Below are 20,822 nucleotides of genomic sequence, written 5' to 3'. Positions count from 1 at the left end.
GGGGCCTGAACTTTGCCTCTAGCGCTTGGAAGCGCTTCCTTGTGGCCCTTAGCGCTTGAGAGCGCTTTCTCTTACCCCTGAAGCGTTGGAAGCGCTTTATTTGCGGCCCTAGCGCTTAGAAGCGCTTTGCTCATCAGCTGAGCGCTGGGAGCGCTGTCGTTGTCCTTCCGCGGCTGCCCACGCCGCTTTTGCTGATTGTGGAGTCCCCTGGCAGGTGCCCACCCTGCCCGGGACATTGCCGCTGTTTTTGATTTATAATTTACTACGAGGGAGGCCACCCCTCGGTAAATTCATCCCCCGCCTGCCTGCCTAAGAAGCGAGCCGCCGCGCTGCCCGCGGCGACCCGGAAGCACTGGGCCGGCTGACCAATTGCAGCGCGGCCCGAGACAGGCAACCCGGAAGTCCCGCCCCTTGCAGCAGAGAAGCTGCCGGCCGGGTCCCCGAGGCTCCCCGAGTGGAGAGGGGAGCCCCGGGACGAGAGAGAAGGAGCAGAGCCTGCCACGTCTGGTTGAGGCCCCGGGACGAGAGGAGAGGAGCCCCGCCCGTGGCCCAGCTGCAGCGCCAGACAGCCGGTGAGTGGGAAAGAAGCCGGCAGTGGTTCCCGCCCCCCGCAGCACCAGTGAAGTCCCGGTGAGTGCGGGGGCGGGTTCTCTTTGTTTCCTCGAGCGGCCCCGTTGGTAGAGGGCCGCTCCGACGTGCACCCCAAGCCCCCCCCAGGGTTGAGGAGTCCCGAGGCTTCAGGCGCTATTTGTTTTCCGAGCCCAGAGAGGCTCAAGGGGGCCTGCTGGTTTGGTGAGTGTGGCCAGAAGCGAAGGGAGGGGCGCCGGGACACGTTGTCGGTGTCCGCCCCCCCCCTGCCCCCTCAGCAGCGCGACCTCGCGCCCTTGTGTTTAGAGCCAGAGAGGCTCTTAGGGGGCATTTGTTTGTTGGCGCCACGAAGCTCCAGGCGCTAATTGTGGAGGAGCCCAGAGAGGCTCTGAGGGTGCCATTCCCCCGTGAGGGTCCCCAACAGCCCAGTGAGGCTGCACCTTTTTGGTTTTGAGCCCTGAGAGGCTCGAGGTGGCAGATTGCTTTGTAAGCCCAAAGAGGCTCAGGGGCCATTTGTGTATTCAGAGCCCAGCGAGGCTTCAAGGGGACAGTCATTCTGCAGAGCCTGTGAGGCTCCCCCAGCGTGTTGGCCCCATCATTGTGCTACCAGTTGCCCAGCACTTTGTGGGCAACTGCCACGTTTAGGCCCTGACATTGGACACAGGGCGTCCTAGCCCCAGAGAGGCCAGTTGGCCTAGGGACAGTCACAGGTGGTGACTTACGTGAGTTTGGCGCAATTGTTATTGTTTTTGCACCTCTGAATGTATTGTTTATGCGTCATGTGCCTTTACACCTCTGAATGAATGTTATGCATTGCATCATGTGTTTTCCTCTTACACCCCTACAGGTATTGTGATACATAGGTGGTTGTTTTCTCCCTAGTACAGGTGGTGCTAGTGAGATCCTGTTACCAGTAGTTACTGGTTGTGTGCTATTCTGTGCTATATTCTATGTTCTAAGTGCTATTTCTGAAAGTGCTACTTCTGATTCCTGACAGTGGTCCAGGTGGCCCTGTCTTGTAAATAATCCCTTGTAAATTCTGCCCGTGCCTCTGGCACATTGTAAAGTGTGTGTTTTATCTAATGTGTTTTTGGTGTAATACAAAGGCTATTTTTATATAACCTTGTGTGGAGTTTCCTTTGTGGTGGGCCTTTGGGTGTTGTTGCTGGGGTGCGTGCGCAAATACTTAGCCTACATCGCCTCCAAGTTTAGCCTTGCTGCTCGCGCCACGTTACCTAGAGGGTGAGTAGGGGTTATCTTGGCGTGTAACTCCCTTGCCCTGACTTGGGTGTGGTGGTCTCTGACTGACTTTGGCGAAAGCCCTGGCCAGCCGGGGATCCCACTTCCAACAGAGTATATCATTTTCAAATTTATGTTTGGAATTGTGACTGTCCCTTGCTTTTTTTTTTCCTTGCATAAAATAATAAACTTTAAAAAAAATAAAAAAAAGATCTATAGATGGGGACAGTGAAAACACAGATTTGGTTTGCATAAGCTCAATTCATAATGCAATTTGATATGAGAAGGGAAAAACAACTCCCTCGTGGGGACAAACTAGTGTGCCAGTGATAATAAGTTTCTGGGTGTGCCGAGTTCATGATAACCGTGATTCTTAACTCTGTGCTACATCACATCCACAAACCGTTTTATTCACCCCATTAGGCAAATGTGTACTGAAACCCTATTTTAGGGAAATGGTTGTTATTATAATATACAGTATTATTACAATTAGACTTGTGTAATGAAATTACTTGGCCTATGAAGCATAGTATGCAGATGCTTATAAAAAACAGGATTCATTTGATATATAATATCCATTGGAACCATTGTTATCCATTCATACACAAGCACCAAATAAAAAAATATATGGTCACCCCAAACCGAATATATTCTTTACATCTTAACCATCAGTCTTACATCCTCCTCGTTCAAGGTGATATCTATTAAAACAAAAAAAATGAAAGTGCAACAGATCCTAAATGAAAAACTCACAAAGGTAGTGGTTGTTCTGAAAAGTGTGATTGACCTACAGTGTCAACCTTCTTCAGTTTCATAGACTAACTTCCTCAAAGTTGACTAAGTCATCCTTCTAATAACATATCCACTACATGATTCACTGGCCCTAGCATTCTCCTGGTTCTCCTATTCTCTGCTGCTGCTGGCTGCCTCTCCCTGCTTCCTTTTGCTTAGTTGTCATGAGAGAGCTGGTGAGGAAGTCCATGGCTTGTGTCTGTTATAAAGTCCATCTACACACTTTAATTCAGGTTGATCCTTTATATGGAAAAGACAAGCTGATTAGTGTCATTGCTGTTGACATGCTACAAGTTCATTACTGCTTCATGTTGGGATCGCGGACACACGTGTACCCGCTGCTCACTTACCACTCACCTACATAAATGCTTTGTGATGTTGCCACCTATCCTTATACCTAATCCACTCCCTGCAACCTCCATTGAAGGAGCTTTGTCATATAAATTCTATGGATGAAAATTAATCTTCACCTGCCATTTTACTTTGGCTTTCTTGTCTTTCAGATCATTGGATGGCTTTTGATCGGAAGTGTTGCAGTTAGCGGTTTCCTCCTTAAGTGTTTCAAGCATTGCAGTTCCAAAATTAGCTTTCGACAAGAAGAATATTGTTCCAAATATCACTCTGCTGAAAATACACTCTTCAATCGTACATCCGAGGTCCATGCCAAAATTCTGGCTGCTGCCAACGTGAAGCAGTTCTTCGGAATGGTGGCCCTGGATAAAGATGAGAAGGAAATGATCAAGGAATTCCCAGGGGAGAATGTACAACCAACCTTCCAGTGGAACGAAATTACTGGGGTCTACACGTACAAGGAGATCAATGGGTTTCCAGTTTACAGCCGGCTCCACAAGTGGGCCAAGAAGGTTACTGGTGAGGCATCTGACGCTAACGGCAAGGAGATGGAACTTTTGGCTGTCTGAGATATTGTAAAGAGGCATACATAGAAGCAGGGCATGGTGTTTTTTGGGGACACTCATGCCATTGATAATTATACATAAGGTCTGTTTTTCTATTAACTCAGTCTTGTTCTGTATTGTGCTTACCACCAGTGGCAGCATAGTTACCTCATTAAAGAGTGTAAAACGTACATATGTTCTGCACTAAATCCATCTGTTACTGTTGCTAGTATGGATTATGGTTTTATATACCTTTTTAACAGATTTGTAAAAAATATTGTCAACATTGTTTTTTTTAATGGGAATAATTTTTTAGACCTCTGGAGGAAATGTAAATTGTTGGCACACTGTCAACTTGTTTTCAATTGTGATAAGTATCAAAACAATATTCCTTGCTGGCTGCTCTTACTGGAGGTTTGCGCTGAGACTTAAAGTAGAAGAGGCCGGGTTTCTCAGAGTATAATGGCCATATATTATGAGATTGTTCCTTTGTGGCCTAGGCTAGAAGGTTTATCCAAATAAACCTGTGTCAAAAGGTGATCACGATGAAATAATTGTTGTAGATTGTAATTCCAGCCAATTGTGTACTTGAGAAGCAGACCATTTCTTAGTCCTGCTGTACATACCCATTCCTTTTGCATGTTCACTTGTAAATATCTGTTTTTTACAGTTAATTGTAAATAAAACATTTACATCCAAGCACTGCTGCTGTGATTCTGTGACCCATTTGTGTAAATTAAAATAACATAGTTAATGATTGAAGAAAGCTAGGAGGAAGTCATTCAATATCTATTTAGTGAAACAGTAAACTGAATTAAAACAAACAGTATGTGTAAAACTCTCCCATCTGGTATACCTCCAAGAGCAAGCATACTGACTGACCATGTTTCTAAATTCAGCTCCTGTCTTGGTCCCTAATTGGTATCCAACGAATGTGGCAGTGTGGCCCTAACTTATTGATTTTCACTATAACACCACCCCCCTGATCGTTAAAAACTAAGGGGCACATTAGTATAGTCCGCCCGCCATACCAGTGGGGAATGGGACCGCCTGCAATGGAAGCGGCGGTCCCGCACACCCCATTATGATGCACCGCCACACTGGCAGGCGCATCCTGTATTATTATTATTTTTTGGTTCGTAAGATCTTTATTCACAGTTTCAATAATACAAAGTCGTAAGCCTACAACCCTGAGGCCGGCTGCTTTTTCATGGAAACATGTTCTATACTTATCTGACACAGCTATTCAGCCGACAACCAGAGGTCCGGCAGCAAATCAGGCCAAGTGATCACATGGATACAATGACTTAGAACATACATTCATGTGGTATCTTACTTTTATGTTTTTAAACAAAACTTAACATAACTGTTGACTCTGTAGAATGAAAGCATATATATAATGTTATTTTCAATACTTAGGTTACTGTTAAAGGCCATCGTTGGTATCCCTCCTTTCCTACCCTCTACCAGAGGTCCCTCTACTCTCCTATCTATGTCCCGCTCGGTCATTGTTCTATCGGCGGGGTTGCGGAGTGAGTCCCTAGTTACTAGCTGTCCCACCTACCCTTCGTCCTCGTCGGAACTTTCATCTTCGCCCTCTGATAGGGGTTCACACAGGTCGCCCCGGTATTTGTTCCAGGGTGCCCAGATCTTATTCCATTTGCGCGGGTTGGCTCTCAGTTTATATACCGCTCTTTCAGTTATCATGAGCATGTCCATATTTTTGCACCACAGGGCCAACGTCGGGGCCTCCACCGCCCCCCATTTCTGTGCTATGTCTCTTTTGGCTACCATTAGGCCTATAATGACCCATTGTTGATCCTTCTGTGTCAGGTCTGTAGGGCCCCAGATATGTAGAAGGCATGTGCGGGGGTCGGGCAGTAGTGTCTTTTCCAGTGCTTGAGATAAGGTGCGAAAGACCTGACGCCAGTATGTGGTAATAATCGAGCAGTCCCAGAGTGTATGTTTAAATGCCTTCCTCATTGCAACCTCTCAGACAAAACGGGTGCGCTGCCCTGTGTAATCTATGCAGTAGTGTTCTAGTGAAATATACCCTGTGCAGGACCTTAAGCTGCACCAGTCTGAACCTTGAGGAAATGCCAGCCTCCCTCGGTGACGCCTGAGCCATATTCCATTCCAATTCACTCATGTCCCCCAGTTCGCCCACCCAAGTCTCCCTCAGTTTATCCAGGGGGTCTGGCAAGTTATTCAAGAGTTTACGATATGTTAGGGAGGTGGCGTGTGTTTGCATAAAATCAGTGAGCAAGCGATCTTCTAGTGGAGACGACTCTGCGATCTGGGTTCCGGCTGATATCACCGCTTGCAGTGCATGCCTAATCTGGAGATATCTGTACGTTTCGTTAGGACTCAGGCTGTGGGTCTGCTGAAGTTGCGCGAACGGCACCACTCCATCGCTCGACCATAGGTCTCCCACCGTAGATATGCCTATAATATCCCATTGGGTGAAGCCTTTGGTACGGCGCAAGTGGCCCAATGCCCTGGTGTCCCACAAAGGTGTCATTTTCGTTATTACTCCCTCCCATTGAATCCTCTTCTGTGCCCTATGCCACAGTGTTACTGTATGTTTGGTCGGACCTATTAGTTTCCCCATTAGCCCCTTGTGGTATAGTGGAGCCAGTAGACTGTGTGTGCCCAGCTGTATTCTGTCTGCCAGGTAGGCCGGGTCGTCCTGCGGGGCATGTAGCCATTGGTTAATCACTTTAAGTTGTGACGCCCAATAATACAATTGTATGTTGGGCAATGCTATCCCTCCATCGTACCAGCTCCTGTTGAGTTTCAGATGTGCTATGCGCGCCGGGCGTTGCCCCCATAGCAAGCTATTCACTACCGCTGCGATTCTCTGCAAATAGCGCGGTGGCACCAGAGTCGGTGCGTTCTCAAGCACATATAAGAGTCGGGGCAGTGCCATCATTTTGCATCCTGTATTTTTAACATTGTGGCCGGAGGTGCCGAAAGCACCGCCCGCCGCAATGCTAAAAATGCATGTTGTGGTTTTCAAAGCACAACGTGACAGGCTCCGCGCGGTGCCTGCCATGTTGTTCTTTGAAAGGCAGGGGGGTACCAAAGTTACCCCGCATGTGCACCCTCCACCCCCCTGGAGTCCATGGCGGCCCGCAACGGGGGCCCCAAGCAGACTCCGCATGCCTTTCCGTGGCGGCAATGCTGCCACGGAAAGGCATACTCCACCATATTGAACCCTTTTCCGCATGGTCAGCATGTCGACTGGGGAAAATATGGCGGGGGGTATTTTCTACAGGGATGGCGGGCAGATTGCTCCCGCTGGGCCGGCGGTGACTACCGGCAGGGGCAATCTGCCCGCCATCCTAATGGGGCCCTTAGTGTCTCCAACAGTTCCACAGACCCCTCCTAGAACTGGATTCCACCCACACCACAGCAGAGTAAGAGCGGCCCCTTGTGGGCAGACATGCCTGTATTGAAAGGTCTCCCCAGCATAGTCTTTTCATTTGCCGCAGACCTTTAGGGGTTGGGGCTCCCTCAAGACCACACTCTGCATCATTCTGTCTCTGCCATGCCACAGAGAATCAAAGAATCTTCCTTCTGGTACCAGTGAGTGTAATATGGGCTTCAGGACCATTCTAATCTTGTGAGCCCGCAGCACCTCAGCTTGCAGTCACTCCCTGGGCAGGTTTGAGTTTTACTTGCGTGCCTGGGTTTTTGGAGGTTGATAGATAAATAGGCCTCAGAAAGGGAGACCATGCATGGACAGGCCTGGGAACATGACACATGGTAGCCTCTGGGGTCGGCTGCATCTGTTATGGCATCATGGACTTTACAGGACAGAGAAGGAGATTTGGACTGGGAAAGCTTACATACCCTGGAGGGGAAGTGAAAGGTATAGTCTCTCATTGGATACATGCCCAAGACCCCTTATCCATTCATGGTAGTTACACATTACATTGGAGACCCTCGGAAAAAATCACCTAGGGGCACTATCCCGTTTCAACAGATGCTTTTTGCATGAATAGTTATACTACACCCAGGAGGATTCTGGGGTGGATGTTCACATTTAGTTAGTGCGTATTCCTTGTTGTAGTGTTATCACTCTCATACCGCTGTTATACTGCATCTTTACTCCCCTCTCTAACCCTTCCACAGCACAACACTAATCCCCAAAGCAACAAACTGCTGCCTCCCCAAAACTACACATAGAAAGCATGGTTATGGTCAACACACAAGTGCTTTTAACCACAAAAGAGCCAGATCTATTCGATTGGTCAGTGTTTGTAGGAGCTCTGTAGAATTTCCTTAAATTAACAGAGAAAGTAATTTTGTACACAAGGGTTCCTATTATTTTGTTCATGGTAATCTTGGGTTGTATTAGTGTATATTTTTCAGCTGTACCCATTGTGAGCAGTAGATATGAGGCATACTGTATGCGCTTAATCTGCATTCTTTTTGGTGCCAAATCCACTTGCCAAGATATATCCACTTGCACCCCAGAACCCTCCTATTCCATTAGCTCAATTTCTTGGAAAAGACACCAACTCTGTCTCTGACAAACACCCTCAAACCCCCACCTCAAGTGCCCCCAATGTTACCCCTTCTATGCACTTTCATCAGACCCCCAGGATATTGCGGCATGGATTAGCAAATCTAGCGGCACAAATATGGAAATTTAGCGGCACAAATATAGAAATTTAGCGGCACAAATATGGGAATTTAGCAGCATTTTTACAGCACTTTATTTTACTCATAATCATTCATTTACAGCCTGAAATCAATGGAAACTGTTTTAGCCGAGTATTCCACTTTGAAATAAGCATGTTTAAAGTGTCGGCAGAAATACGGAAGCACACTCCAGTCCTAACCTCGTGGGAGGGAGCTGCATTTCTCCCTGACTTGTGGGCACCGCACTCCGCGCCGCCTCATTTCACTTCGCCCCCCTGGTCTCACCGACGCCATCACTGCCTGCTAACTTTAACACCTGTGACCGCACCGTGGCTGAGGGCAGCACTCATAAGTTTCATGACGCACCGCCTCATCCTACACTGCAGTCTGGGCTACCGCTAACCGGCTCTGTTGCTTGCACCGTGCAGTGCCCATCTCATTTATACCATACAGCAGCTGAACAGGCAGAACTTGCATTTGCAGTGGTTTGAGGACCACCTCTGCTTCAAGGCGCTCACAATCACTTCAAAATGGCAGCATCTCCCGAAGCACATTGTTATTTGAGACTGGAATTGTGACTTTAAAACACAGCACAACAGACAGTGTTAAAAAGGCTTGGGTGCTGCAGGGTGCTGCAGAATGCCTCAGCATCCATCCTTTTCCACTGAGTACAGCTCAAGGTTGTGGGCAGGAATACTAGGCACAGTTCAGAGCCAGTGGCATTGGGCAGCGCTTAGAGTCTTCAGTGCAAGGTCAAAGCGCTATGCAGGATGCTTTGCAGAATGTACCCACTTATTGTGTCTTGTGCCCAGTGGTGCTGTGTAAAGCCAAATCCTGTGCATAGTGGGCTCTCCGGAATATGGACTTGGGACAGGGCATGTAAAAAGGGCGCAGCATAGGGCATTCAGCCAGGCTCTGAGCACAGTGACCAAAGCACAAAGTGGCCAATGAGCTCAGTGGCACAAGGACGCACGCTTAAGGCCAGCTTGTGTGTGCCCAGCGGCCACTGCACACAGACAAAGTCAAGCCCATTGGGTTCCAGGTTGTGGAGACCGGATGGAGGATGTGGCCGAAAGCCACGCCCTGCACCCAGCAGCCACTGCACACAGCTGAGGCTGTACTGCGTGGTACTTGGCATATGGGTACTGGGCATATGGGAACGGGCTGCAGGAAGTGGCCCAAAGGTACAGCAGAAGCCAATGTGAGGTGGGGCTGGGGCAGTGAGAACTATTCCCATCTGGGGAAAAAGAAAACACTGGCAAAGCCTGTAGGTCTGCGCCCGGTGTCACAGGCGCTGCATAAGCATTACGTTTTAGCTCATCAGTTCCATTAGTTACTGCCCGGATACCTTCGTTCATCATAAGAGTTGGGATAAAAGGTTCAAGATATAAGGCGAACAGCAGGGGGATAAAGGACACCCCTGCCGTGTTCCTCTATTTATCCGGAACCCCGTAATGTAACCCCTCGGAGCTTAGTTTAGCCTGAGGTACACGGTAAAGCACCTTTACCCATATTAAATTTCGATCTGGGATTCCCATTGCCAACAGGGTAGGCCACAGATAAACCCAAGCCACCCGGTCGAACGCTTTTTCCGAGTCTAGTAATATCATCCCTAGTTTGCTCTTGACTTGTTCGGCCATATCAAATGCCATAATGGCAGTATTAATATGAGTGGTCGTATCCCTCCCTTTAATAAAACCATGTTGTTGCCCAGAAACCTGCTTTTCCATAACTGGAGATAGACGATTGGCCAAAATCTTAGCAAACCATTTAGCGTCCGCATTAATAAGTGAGATCGGGCTGTACGATCCACAAGCCGCCGTTGGTTTATTCTTTTTTAAAAAGAATACCATATTCGTGTTGTCCCATGATGGAGTAACCGCCCCTGTATACTCTACTTCCTTAATCACTCCTATAAACAATGGGGTTAATATATTCTTAAATGTTTTATAAAATGTAATCGGGATCTGATCCTCACCTGTGGCCTTACCCGTGGCAAGGGAAGTCAATGCTAACCATGCTTCTTCTGCTAGTATCTCCTGTTCCAATTGAACTGTCTCTTGATCTGTTAAGGATGAGATCCGCGCATTGTCCAAATATTGTGCCACCTCTCTTAGTTCAACTAATTTTGAGGGGGCATATAATTCTTCATAAAAGATGGCAAATTGTTCCAAAATCGCCCTAGCTTCCGTGTGGATGATATTATTCGTTCCTTTAATCTCCACTATCTTGTTTTTAGACTTTTTGTCAGCAATTTTGTAAGCTAGAACTCTCCCGATTTGTTCACTGTACTCATACTGTTTCGACCGAAATTTATTGAAGACTACTGCAACTCTTTCCTTAATAATCTCTGATACTTTATCCTTTGCCCCAACTAGTTTAAAGTAGATTAATAGCTGATCATCATCCTGTCTCCTGACTGCTTGTACGTGGGAAAGTTCAAGCCCGACTAAATTCCTCAATGTCTCCTTAACGGCATCCTCCTTAACTTTATTTTTAGATAACATAAATTGCTGCGTGCTACCGCTAATGAACGCTTTCATAGCGTCCCAAATCATATGAGAAGATGCAGTACCAATATTAAAACTCAAAAATTCAGCCAAAAGTTTTCCCATATGCAGTGTATACTCCTCATCAGATACCAAATATCGTGGAAAAGAAAAGGGGCAACCTGTTCTAACAACCCCTGTTGGTCGGATAATTAATATAATTGGGTTGTGATCTGATGTAACTTTCGGACAAATCTCCATCTTTGCTGTGCTCAAAACTGTGCTACTGACCCAAGCCATATCCAGTCTCGAATATTGCCTATGCGGGCAAGAGTAGAATGTAAACCCCGGGGGGTCTGGGTATAGAGTTCGCCAAGCATCTAGTAAATCATGTACCCTTGCCAGTTCTAATATTGATTTCCTTACTTTCCCCATTCTTGCAACCATGCGACGGGAGGTTGTATCTACGGTCTGGTTCATAACACAGTTGAAGTCTCCCATAACTATTAAAATCCCCTAAAATTCAAGTAGATTAAGCATTAGTGTATTGAAAACCGAAGGGTCATCTGTATTAGGCCCATAAATCACTGCTAAAACATATTTAGTATCATAGATAACCAATTGGGCAATAGCCCACCTTCATCTCCCGTCTGCCATAGTCCGGTCAATTTTATATCCCAAAAATGTACTGGCCAATATGGCCACTCCCCTTATTGAAACACATTGAGTAGAACTTGATCACAGTGCTATACCCTAACTGATTAAATAGTGCCCTATCTTTAAATGCTATGTGCGTTTCTGTAACCAAAACAAAATTAGGACGATACATCTTTAACTCCTCTCTGACAAGTTGTCTTTTGCAAGCAGCGGTTAGCCCAGCTACATTCCAACATAAAAAGTTAATCACTGCCATTTATAATAACCAATATCTCATCTAGTGCAACCTTCCTGCTAATTCCTATTAGTCATCCCCCTCTAAGAAAAAAAATCTTGTTAAAATCCTCTGCTTTAGCCCTACATCCAGTATCCCTCCCAACCATCTCTCCCCTCTCTCCCACCCCGTGCCTTGAGAAAGGATTCACCCCCTTAATACTGTCTTAAAGACAGCCTTCTTAGGAAGTTTGGATGCAGAGTGCTTCTCCAGCCATACACAAACAAGCATTTGCAATGCAATAGGTCTCGCATTAGGAAAGTTTGAGCTATTGGTCTTGTAAATGACAATTTTTTTATTTATGTGTTGGTTTTGAAAATAGCTAAATTAATAGCTTTGTCATTTACAATGCCAATAGTTATAACTTTCGCAAATGTGACACCTATAAGCTGGGGTTGCGCTGAGTGATGCTGTGGTAGTGCTGAGTGGTGCTGTGGTGGTGCTGAGTGATGCTGTGGTGGTGCTGAGTGGTGTTGTGGTGGTGCTGAGTGGTGCTGTGGTGGTGCTGAGTGGTGCTGATAATGTGTTGGTGCCGAGTGATAATGTGGTGGTGCTGAGTGATGCTGGGGTAGCGCAAATTGGTGTTGTGGTGGTGCCGAGTGATGCTGGGGTGGTGCTGAGTGATGCTGTGGGGATGCTGAGTGGTGCTGTGGTGGTGCTGAGTGGTGCTGTGGTGGTGCTGAGTGGTGATGTGGTGGTGCTGAGTGATGCTGGGGTGGCGCTGAGTGATGCTGTGTTGGTGCTGAGTGGTGCTCTGGTGGTGCTGATTGCTGTTGCTGCCCACGGCCGGCCGTGGGCAGCAACAGCAGCGGTGAATAATTAGGGGGGAGGAGAAATGCCTGAGGCCGAGCGCACGCTGGGGGAAGCTTCAGATGCCCGTGGGAGGGAGGCTGATGGCTTTGATGTGGACGTGCAAGCCTTTGATGTGAAGCTCGTGCTGGAGAAGCTTCATGCTTCAAGAGGTCACATGCATTGTGACAATTCCGCCGAGGAATGCTTGTTCAAGAGAGTTTGTTCCCCTGCAATAGTCTCGAGCTATTAATTCCTGCGGAATTTAATAGTCGAGACCTAAAACATGAAACAGAGAGAGAGGGATAGTTTGACTTGTGAAGACAGGGAAAGAGTAAAGAAGATCTGCAGCAGTAACCAGGCAGAGAGATGTGCTGAAGTGAAGCAAAGACACAGGGGGAGAAGAAGAGCAGAGAGAGGAGGTGCAGAGATAGTGAGAGACAGACAAACAGGAGGAGAGAGGGGGTGGGACAGCAGTGCACAAATAGATTGCATATAGGAGAGAGAGATGGCAAAAATGAATACAAGACCAGGCAGATGAACAGATGGAGAGGGGGGAGAAAGGCCGAGGGAGACACGCGATGAAGAGGAGAAGGAGAGAGACAATAACTAAAATGGAGAAGCGGCTACAGCAACAATAAAGGGGAAAAGAAGGAGGAGTGTGATCGCATAGAGTGCGAGGGGAAGGGAAAAAGAGGGGACAGTACAGCGGGGTAGAGAGAGAATAGAGGGGACAGAGAAAAAGAAAGGGAAAGCGCGAGGGGTGGAGGAAGAAAGAGATCAGGGGCTAGAGACAGTGAGATGGTGTGACTGAGAGGGGTGACAGGCAGAACGAGACACAGGATAAGGAGACAGGGTGAGAGCGACAGCAAGAGGCAGAGAGCGACGTCACAGGTGGAGGGTGCGATAGAAAGTGAACGTGTGTGTATGGGAATGAGAGAGAGTGACAGAGAGAGAGAACCATCGAGTGCTGTAGTGAAAAGATAGGTGCCTGGACGCTTTCTATGTACATCCGTCTCATTACTAGTGCAAACACAAAAGTTTCACATTTTTAAAGCACGTGGATGGTTGACAGCCAGCAACACATGATTGGGGGTAGGAGGAGTGTGTGTGTGTGTGTGGGGGGGGAAACATGAAGGGTGGAAGCAACACGGGTTGACCAGAAGCTACACGGATGGCATGTGTGGAAAGGGAAGAAGCAGAGGGCCTCATGCCATGTAGTCTGAAAAACCGGGGCCTAAGCGCAAAAGCTAGTGCTACGATGCCCGTAGTACAAATTACCTTAGTTAACCAGCATTTAAAAAGCTGATTATAAGACTGAACAACTCGGGTCAACAACTATGTGATAAGATTGCAGTAATGTCTAAAAACATCTGGTCAACTAAGTGCCTGTACAGTGAAGTAAGCCAACATTTCGAAAAGTGAATTGAGAATGAAACCACGGATGGGTCACAAAGACTAATTTAAATACACTGTCACATAGTTGCTAATTACACAAAGTCCTGTGCCAGTGAAACGTAGCGAAACCAAGCTCACTATCTTACTTGCCAAATAAACTCCCGGTACGCTTAAGGGATCAAAGGGCAGAGAGGATTACTCCCCGCCGGTGGCTCCGGTCTAAATCAGAAAGCCAAGCGGCCCCAGTGGTGGTGTCTAGTTCACGTGAGGAGAGACGTGTGCACTTCGGATGCGCAGCTCTACAGACGATGGATGCTAACTATAGCATCTCATGACTGTGAAAGGCTAAAAAGGCATAGTAGAAAGACGGACTGTATGGAATGAACAGATATATTCAAAAATAGTTACTAAAAGAAAAATTATAAATTTAAAAAAAAATAGTTGATGGGCATGAAAGTTTGGTAAGAAGTATACACAATAGCGGTGTTGATATACTAAAGAGCATGTGTGATTACAGGAGTGACTGTCCAATCAAAAGGCACACAGTAGATACGTAAACACTGTATGTTGGCGGACAACATCTCAGGTGCATTATGAATCATATTGCAACATTTGATCTATAATCAATGAAGGGTCTAGTTGTTAATAGCATAGGTTGCTGTCCAAACTGATGGCGCACAGTATACATGTAAAACTGGCACGTTTGTATAACACATTCCAAGTACTTAATGGATCATGTGACAGCATATGTTCTGTAATAACGGTATGGGCTTAGTGTTTTCAAAAAGAACAGACGTTCAGAAAAGGCCACATGAATTAATTCATTATTAGCATTTGTATAGCGCGCTACTCACCCGGAAGGGTCTCAAGGCGCTTGGGGGAGGGGGTCCGCTACTGCTCGAACAGCCAGGTCTTGAGTTGTTTCCTGAAGGCGAGATGGTCCTGTGTCAGCCGGAGGTGGACGGGGAGGGAGTTCCATGTCTTGGCTGCCAGGTAGGAGAAGGATCTTCCTCCGGTAGTGGCTCTTCGGATGCGTGGTACGGCGGCGAGGGCGAGGCTTGTAGAGCGTAGCTGGCGGGTGGGTGTGTAGTAGGTCAGGCGGTCGTTGAGGTACTTGGGGCCCAGGTCGTGGAGAGACTTGTGTGCGTGGGTAAGGAGCCTGAACGTGATCCTTTTGCTGATGGGGAGTCAGTGCAGGTCCCTCAGGTGGCCGGAGGTGTGGCTGCGTCGGGGGATGTCCAAGATGAGTCGGGCGGAGGCGTTTTGTATGTGCTGGAGTCTTTTCTGTAGTTTGGCTGTGGTTCCCGCGTAGAGCGTGTTCCCGTAGTCCAGTCGGCTGGTGACGAGTGCCTGGGTTACCGTCTTCCTGGTTTCGGTCGGGATCCAGCGGAAGATCTTTCGGAGCATGCGCAGGGTGTTGAAGCACGACGAGGAGACGGCGTTGACTTGTCTGGTCATCGAGAGGGAGGAGTCCAGGATGAAGCCCAGGTTGCGTGCATGGTCTGTTGGCTTGGGAGCGGTGCCCAGGGCGGGAGGCCACCAGGAGTCGTTCCAGGCGGAGGGCGATGGTCCCAGGATGAGGACTTCCGTCTTGTCTGAGTTCAGTCTGAGTGAGTTAACAAATCTTTTAAAAACAGTCTAAGCGATCGGTGGATGTAAATTACAAGCTCTTGGCATTGCTGTGGGGAGGGAGGGAGCAGAAATGCGAGACACGGCCTGTCGGACGTGAAAAGTGTGAAGCAGGGGGCGGGGGAGGCGGAAAATCTGTATGCAACTCTGCACTACTTCATTCTATTTTCGCGGTCAGAGTCAGTCAGAATCGAAACAGTTAACTCTCTAAAAGATTTTATATTATTCCGGAGACACAGTAAACAACTTTGGGGCAAGTCTGTCGACGTCACTTTCAGCGCGTGATAAAAGGAATGACAAGGGCGAGCACTGCTCTTGGGACGAGTCTGCTGTAACGCTGATCCAACGACCACTGCAAAAAGAACGATGCTGTACTACTCGGGCATCCATCCATTCGGTGTTGCATTTCCAGAGCTACTCCTAAAACACAGTGGCCAAAGCAGGATCTGTTAAGCAGTGTTAGCCACTATAACCACTTGCGCGTAAACCAACAAACTCGTGGCACCCGGATAAAATAACAAGCTCTTGGCATTGCTGTGGGGAGGGAGGGAGTAGAAATGCGAGACACGGCCTGGCGGCCGTGAAAAGTGTGAAACAGGGAGCGGGGGAGCGGATCCCTTTGAAGTGAAGCTAAGCTTCACTTCAAAGGCAGGAGGCAGGCAGGAGGCTCGAGCAACAGATGGCTGGCTTTGATGTGGTGTGGTGATGCGAGGCAGGCAGGCAGGCGGATAGAAGCGCGTGCACGGGACACATGCACTTCTGGAAATCCGCATTTTTTGAGAGCTTAGTTTAGCTCTTAGTTTAGCCCCAATAAGTCTCGAGCTATTAATTCCTACGGAATTTAATAGTCGAGACCTAAAAAGGGCCTTCTTCCCGGTATACAGACAGCTATGTATCAGCCAAGAAAAAAATCCAATCCAAAGATGGAGATCTATGCAATCACAATATACAAACAAATTATCCAATCTATTTCCCAGACTCCTGTCCCCAAGATTTCAGCACTTCCTGAGCCTCCTGCTCCGAAAAGACCATCTTAGAGTGACCATCCTTCATTATTTTTAGACGCCCGGGCTCCTGAAGATAGACCTGTGCCCCTGCTGCCTTCAAAGGGTCAATCATTTGTCGAAGTCTCCAGTGGCGATCCATAGTGTCTTTGCAGAAGTCAGATCTCACAAACATTGAGTAAGATTCTGTTTGAACTGGAGTTGTAGGCCTAGCTTTAATGGAAACTGCTTGTTGCAGTAGAAAATTTCCCAAGTAAATTAAAATAGGTCTAGGAAAGCGACCAGGAGGTCTGTTAGTTACCAGTGGCAGTCTATGAGCCAGTTGGATTTGACTATCCCAGTCGGACAGTTCTGGAAAGTATCTCTGAAGCAAGGTGACCATATAAGATCTACAGTCCGTTTCTTCCGTTCCCTCTGGCAGCTCAAACACTCGCAAATAATTGCATCGCTGTCGATTTTCTAAATCTTCGACTTTCATTTGCATCGATCTTATCTGAACATCATGTGTATCTCTACGTTTTAATGTCTGGCTCACATAGTCTTCGGTTTCAGCTACCCTGTGCTGAAATTCGCTAACATCAGACGTGATAGCGGCTATTTGTTGTTTCAAATCTGACAACATGGATTTAATAGTAGAGCTATCAGCTCTAGCCTCGGCATAACATGTTTGAGTTTCAGATCTCTGTGTCTGTAATGCCCTGAGAATTTTCTGCTATGCTATCTGCTCAGATATCTGGCTGAATTCAGCCATCTGGTCCATTGATCCCTCTTGACTTCCTTGGCTCGTCGTGGTGCCCTGTATTGACGTTGCAGGGGGTAGCATTGTCGATAGCTCCTGATTATTGATATCTCCAGATTCCATGCTATCCCAATATAATCTTTCCCTTGTCCCCTCCCTGTCACTAGAGAGGCTGGAAGAACATGGGTAGTTTGAGTGAGGAGCTCGGGGCTAGAACCAGAGAGGCGTGAAATCATTCACTTCACCTCGCCCTTCTTCATGACCCATTTTCGAAGCGGGCTACTAGTTGCTGTCAGCTTAAGAGACTTAGACGCAGTGTCCCTCTGCTTGTCACTCTGTTTATCCAAAAGTTTCTTTTTATTTTGTCTTTGGGCTCTAGTTTTGCCACTCCCCTTATTCTGTTTGTTAGTCGAAGTCCCATCCTCACAATATTCCGCAGTGGATTCATCGCAACTAACTGTGACCCAGTCGTTGCTAGCGGGATTCAAATCTTGGGAAGGTTTCTGACTGCCAAAATAATTTTCTAAAGTCTCCATGCCTCCATCACTTAAAGAGCCGACGCTCTGGCCCAAAATCTGGTGTGGGGGGGGTCTTGTTGCCCTTGCAATTTTTATCAACCCCAGTGCCAGAGGCCCTCCCCTCAGTATTTTCCTCCTTTTTCTCAGAGTCTGTACAATGGTCACTGGGAGTAAATACCCCCCTGTTGTTTTTGTATATAGACTGCAGAGGATAAGGAGATTGTGGAAGATTAACTGTTATGGTTGAGTGTGCAATTGGTGAGGTCAAAGTCTCCTTTAGAGCTTTTGGAGCCATTAAACTTATTTCTAAGCCCATTTGTATCCGCCTCCTCCACACTTGACGCCACTGCCCTTTGTGACGCCGCCTCCATCAGTGCACTCACCATTTCTGACTCTAAAGGATAGGTAGCGTTACCCTTTGGGTTGATAACCAAGGAGGCCTTCCCAGATTGTAGTACTCTCAACACAGGGCGACCTACCCTTGATGCAGCAAGTAATATCTCAGTTTCTTCTCCCTTCTCCTCTTCCCTCTCATTATGGTTCAGACTGACCCCAGTACTTGCTGTTATTGCTGCCGACCGAGCTCCGACATGGCCACCTTTTGAAAAGTTCGCTTTTGGCGGCCCCATTCTCTTCAATTCGATGTAGGTACACCAGTACTCTAGTTATCCAGCAGCTGAAATGAGAACCGGCAGGAGTACCCAGAACAGTCAGTGGCCTGTAGCAAAACCCAGAGTGGAACTTTCTCAGCAAAAAAAAACATACGGGCTTCGGTAATATCCGTGAAGAAAGAAGAGGAGTGAAGTAAGCCCCCAGCTATATTGAGCTAATTCAGCTATATTCAGCTAGCTGTATTCAATTTCAGTTTATCAGCCAGCAGCTGATACCGATTGAGCCTTTCCGCTTACCGAGAATCCACTTGTCCTCTCAGTACAGCAGTTCCCAGCCTTCACAGCGCTCAGCCTATCCACCAACAGCCGCCAGCGGTCAAGCCCTTTCTTTATGCCGGTAATCCATCCGACCTTGCAGTGCTGCGGTTTTCCCGTAACTCCCAGCGTTTTCCCCTTGCAGCGCAGAGAGCGGTCAGCATGTCAGCCACTGCAGCGAAGCCCTATTGCAGCAGGTAGGAAGAACGCCGTTCAATAAGCTCAGTCAGTTTCTCGTTATCGATTAGTTCAGCATTATCTCCCCTTTATGCTTCTTTTCTGAACATCCTCAGTACCGTCTGTACTGTCTGCGTGCCTTAATTCCACGAGTGCTCAGAGACCGCTCTGCATCCACTTCCCAGCAGCGGTGTCAGTCCGCCATCTTCCTTTCCCCAAGTCAAGACACCCGTCTGTCCCTTTTCTATGTCACTTTGGTGCACTCCCTCTTAATCGTCCTATTTCCTTACCACCTAAGCACAATCCCTCTACATGAATAATTATTCTATGATATTGTCATCTGGAGATGGTAGAACAAACTATTTACAGCTTTTTATATGAATGAATAGGGTACTAGCAGAAAGACTGAATAAATAGTTGCAATTTTGTGACTGAGTTGGGGAAACTTAATCAAAAATAGCATGAACAATGACAATGGAAATAAAAAAAAATATTCTAATAGACTTGGTACTGTGGAAATGAGAGGCAGTGACGCGCAGGCGAAGGACAAGGATTACATCCATTTTGGAAAACATGACTGCTAGGCCCAAATTGAGGCCTAGTTGACAAGAATCAGGAAAACGTATTTCTACACATCATAGGAAATTCAAATTAGTTTCAAAGACACAAGTACTATATCAGTGTATACTTGTGAAATTGAGTGTGAAACTGTATTCTGCACATTGTTAATGATGCACCAAAATATAAATGCACAAAAATCCTCTACTGACTCGGCAACTGAATCCATGGTAAGTGGGTTCATGTAATTGACAGAGGTTTGTAGAATATCACCCAAGACCTCCTCTTGGAATTTGAAACTGAAACTTCGGATTCTGTAGCTGGAGCACATTGTTTGTACAGTATCCATTACATTAGTGGCAGACTGCTTTTTAACTTCCTGCTGAAAGGGGCTTGAAGCTTTTCTTTGTTACTCACCAAATGCTCTGCTTCTGAGGGAATGAGTCACAGCCTTCCACAAGATAGGTAAGTGACTATTTGTGATAGCCCAAAGTGTGGGTATCCTGCAAGGATCCCGTGGAAGTATCTGGAGGCCTCGCACCAAAGGGGAGTACTGCAGGGCCTGCTTAGTTAAACTGTTCCTGTGGACAACCAAGAAGTGACCAGGGCATCACAGGCTCTGAGGAGTACAAGTATGTGAAAGGTATGTGATTTGCATGTGTTTCATCAGGCCTCCTATTAAGAGTTATGGAACTTACACCCCTTTTAGGCTATGTTTATGCTTTTAATTTTGACTTGAATAATGTGTTTCATTTTAATGCTTTGCACCTATTTTTACCTCACTTGTGTGTGAAGAGTATGACACTATTAGAAATTAATGGAATGTGATATGAGATATTTCTGTTGAAAACGACTTTGTAGGAAGAATATGACATTGAAATTAAAATGAAATGCATTGAAAAGAATTACACAAGTGACATATGTTGATCAGTGAGCACGGATGAGGTGAGGAACATGGCGACCGCATTCTAATGGCCGCGGTCCCGCTCCCTCGGGCTCTACATGGCTGCTAGAAACCGAGACTCAAATGAGCGTTTATCGTTAGTTTAAATCTTCCCTTTACCTCAGTTCCTCCTCGTTAGCTGTGTTTTTAAGGTTGTTTCGGGATATGCGGGGGAGCCCGCTCATGCCTGTGCGAGACGACCCAGCTGTTCACAGAGTTCCTGGCGGCGAGTGCGGAGCAGACACTGGGATACCGCGTTGGAGGTGGAGAGTTGCCGTGCTCGAGCGGAGGCACAGGGATTTCGTTTCCCTAGTGCTCTGCTTCACCAAGGGAAGGGCCAGCATTTCTGCGGAGGCTTGTCCATGCTCCAGGTTTGAGTGGTCTTCAGAGGACGGTGCGCAGGTAGGGGGGCCTCAGTCCTCGCAACTTGCCCCTGTTGAAGTTCTTAAGGCCTTCAGTTCCTCAGTAAATGACCTGCTGGCGGGTTGGGACTCTAGAGGGTACTTCCCCCCCAAATTAAGTAGGTACACCTTGCGAGCAAGAGCAGCTCATTTGT

At 47.2% G+C, this 20,822-nt stretch overlaps 1 protein-coding gene and 1 long non-coding RNA gene across 4 annotated transcripts in view; one reads left to right on the top strand and one right to left on the bottom strand.

Moving 5' to 3' along the window:
• The window catches only part of LOC144755144 (calcium homeostasis modulator protein 2-like), a 106,938-nt gene extending 102,724 nt beyond the window's left edge, over positions 1–4,214 (top strand). For both annotated transcript variants that reach the window (XM_078643701.1, XM_078643700.1), the window contains exon 3: positions 3,123–4,214. In XM_078643701.1, coding sequence (XP_078499827.1) covers positions 3,123–3,539 — 417 coding nt within the window. In that variant the 3' untranslated portion in view covers positions 3,540–4,214. The remainder of the gene's footprint in view (positions 1–3,122) is intronic.
• Positions 1–18,761, bottom strand: part of LOC144755145 (uncharacterized) — a 188,720-nt gene extending 169,959 nt beyond the window's left edge. The window contains exon 1 of one of the 2 annotated variants that reach the window (XR_013594846.1): positions 18,142–18,761. This is a non-coding gene — a long non-coding RNA (uncharacterized LOC144755145). The remainder of the gene's footprint in view (positions 1–18,141) is intronic. The other variant, XR_013594845.1, reaches the window with a different exon arrangement.
• Positions 18,762–20,822: the final 2,061 nt, after the last annotated feature.

This window comes from Lissotriton helveticus, chromosome 5_1 (assembly GCF_964261635.1).
Source record: "Lissotriton helveticus chromosome 5_1, aLisHel1.1, whole genome shotgun sequence".
Taxonomy (NCBI): domain Eukaryota; kingdom Metazoa; phylum Chordata; class Amphibia; order Caudata; family Salamandridae; genus Lissotriton; species Lissotriton helveticus.
This window is presented reverse-complemented; position numbering and strand designations above follow the sequence as displayed.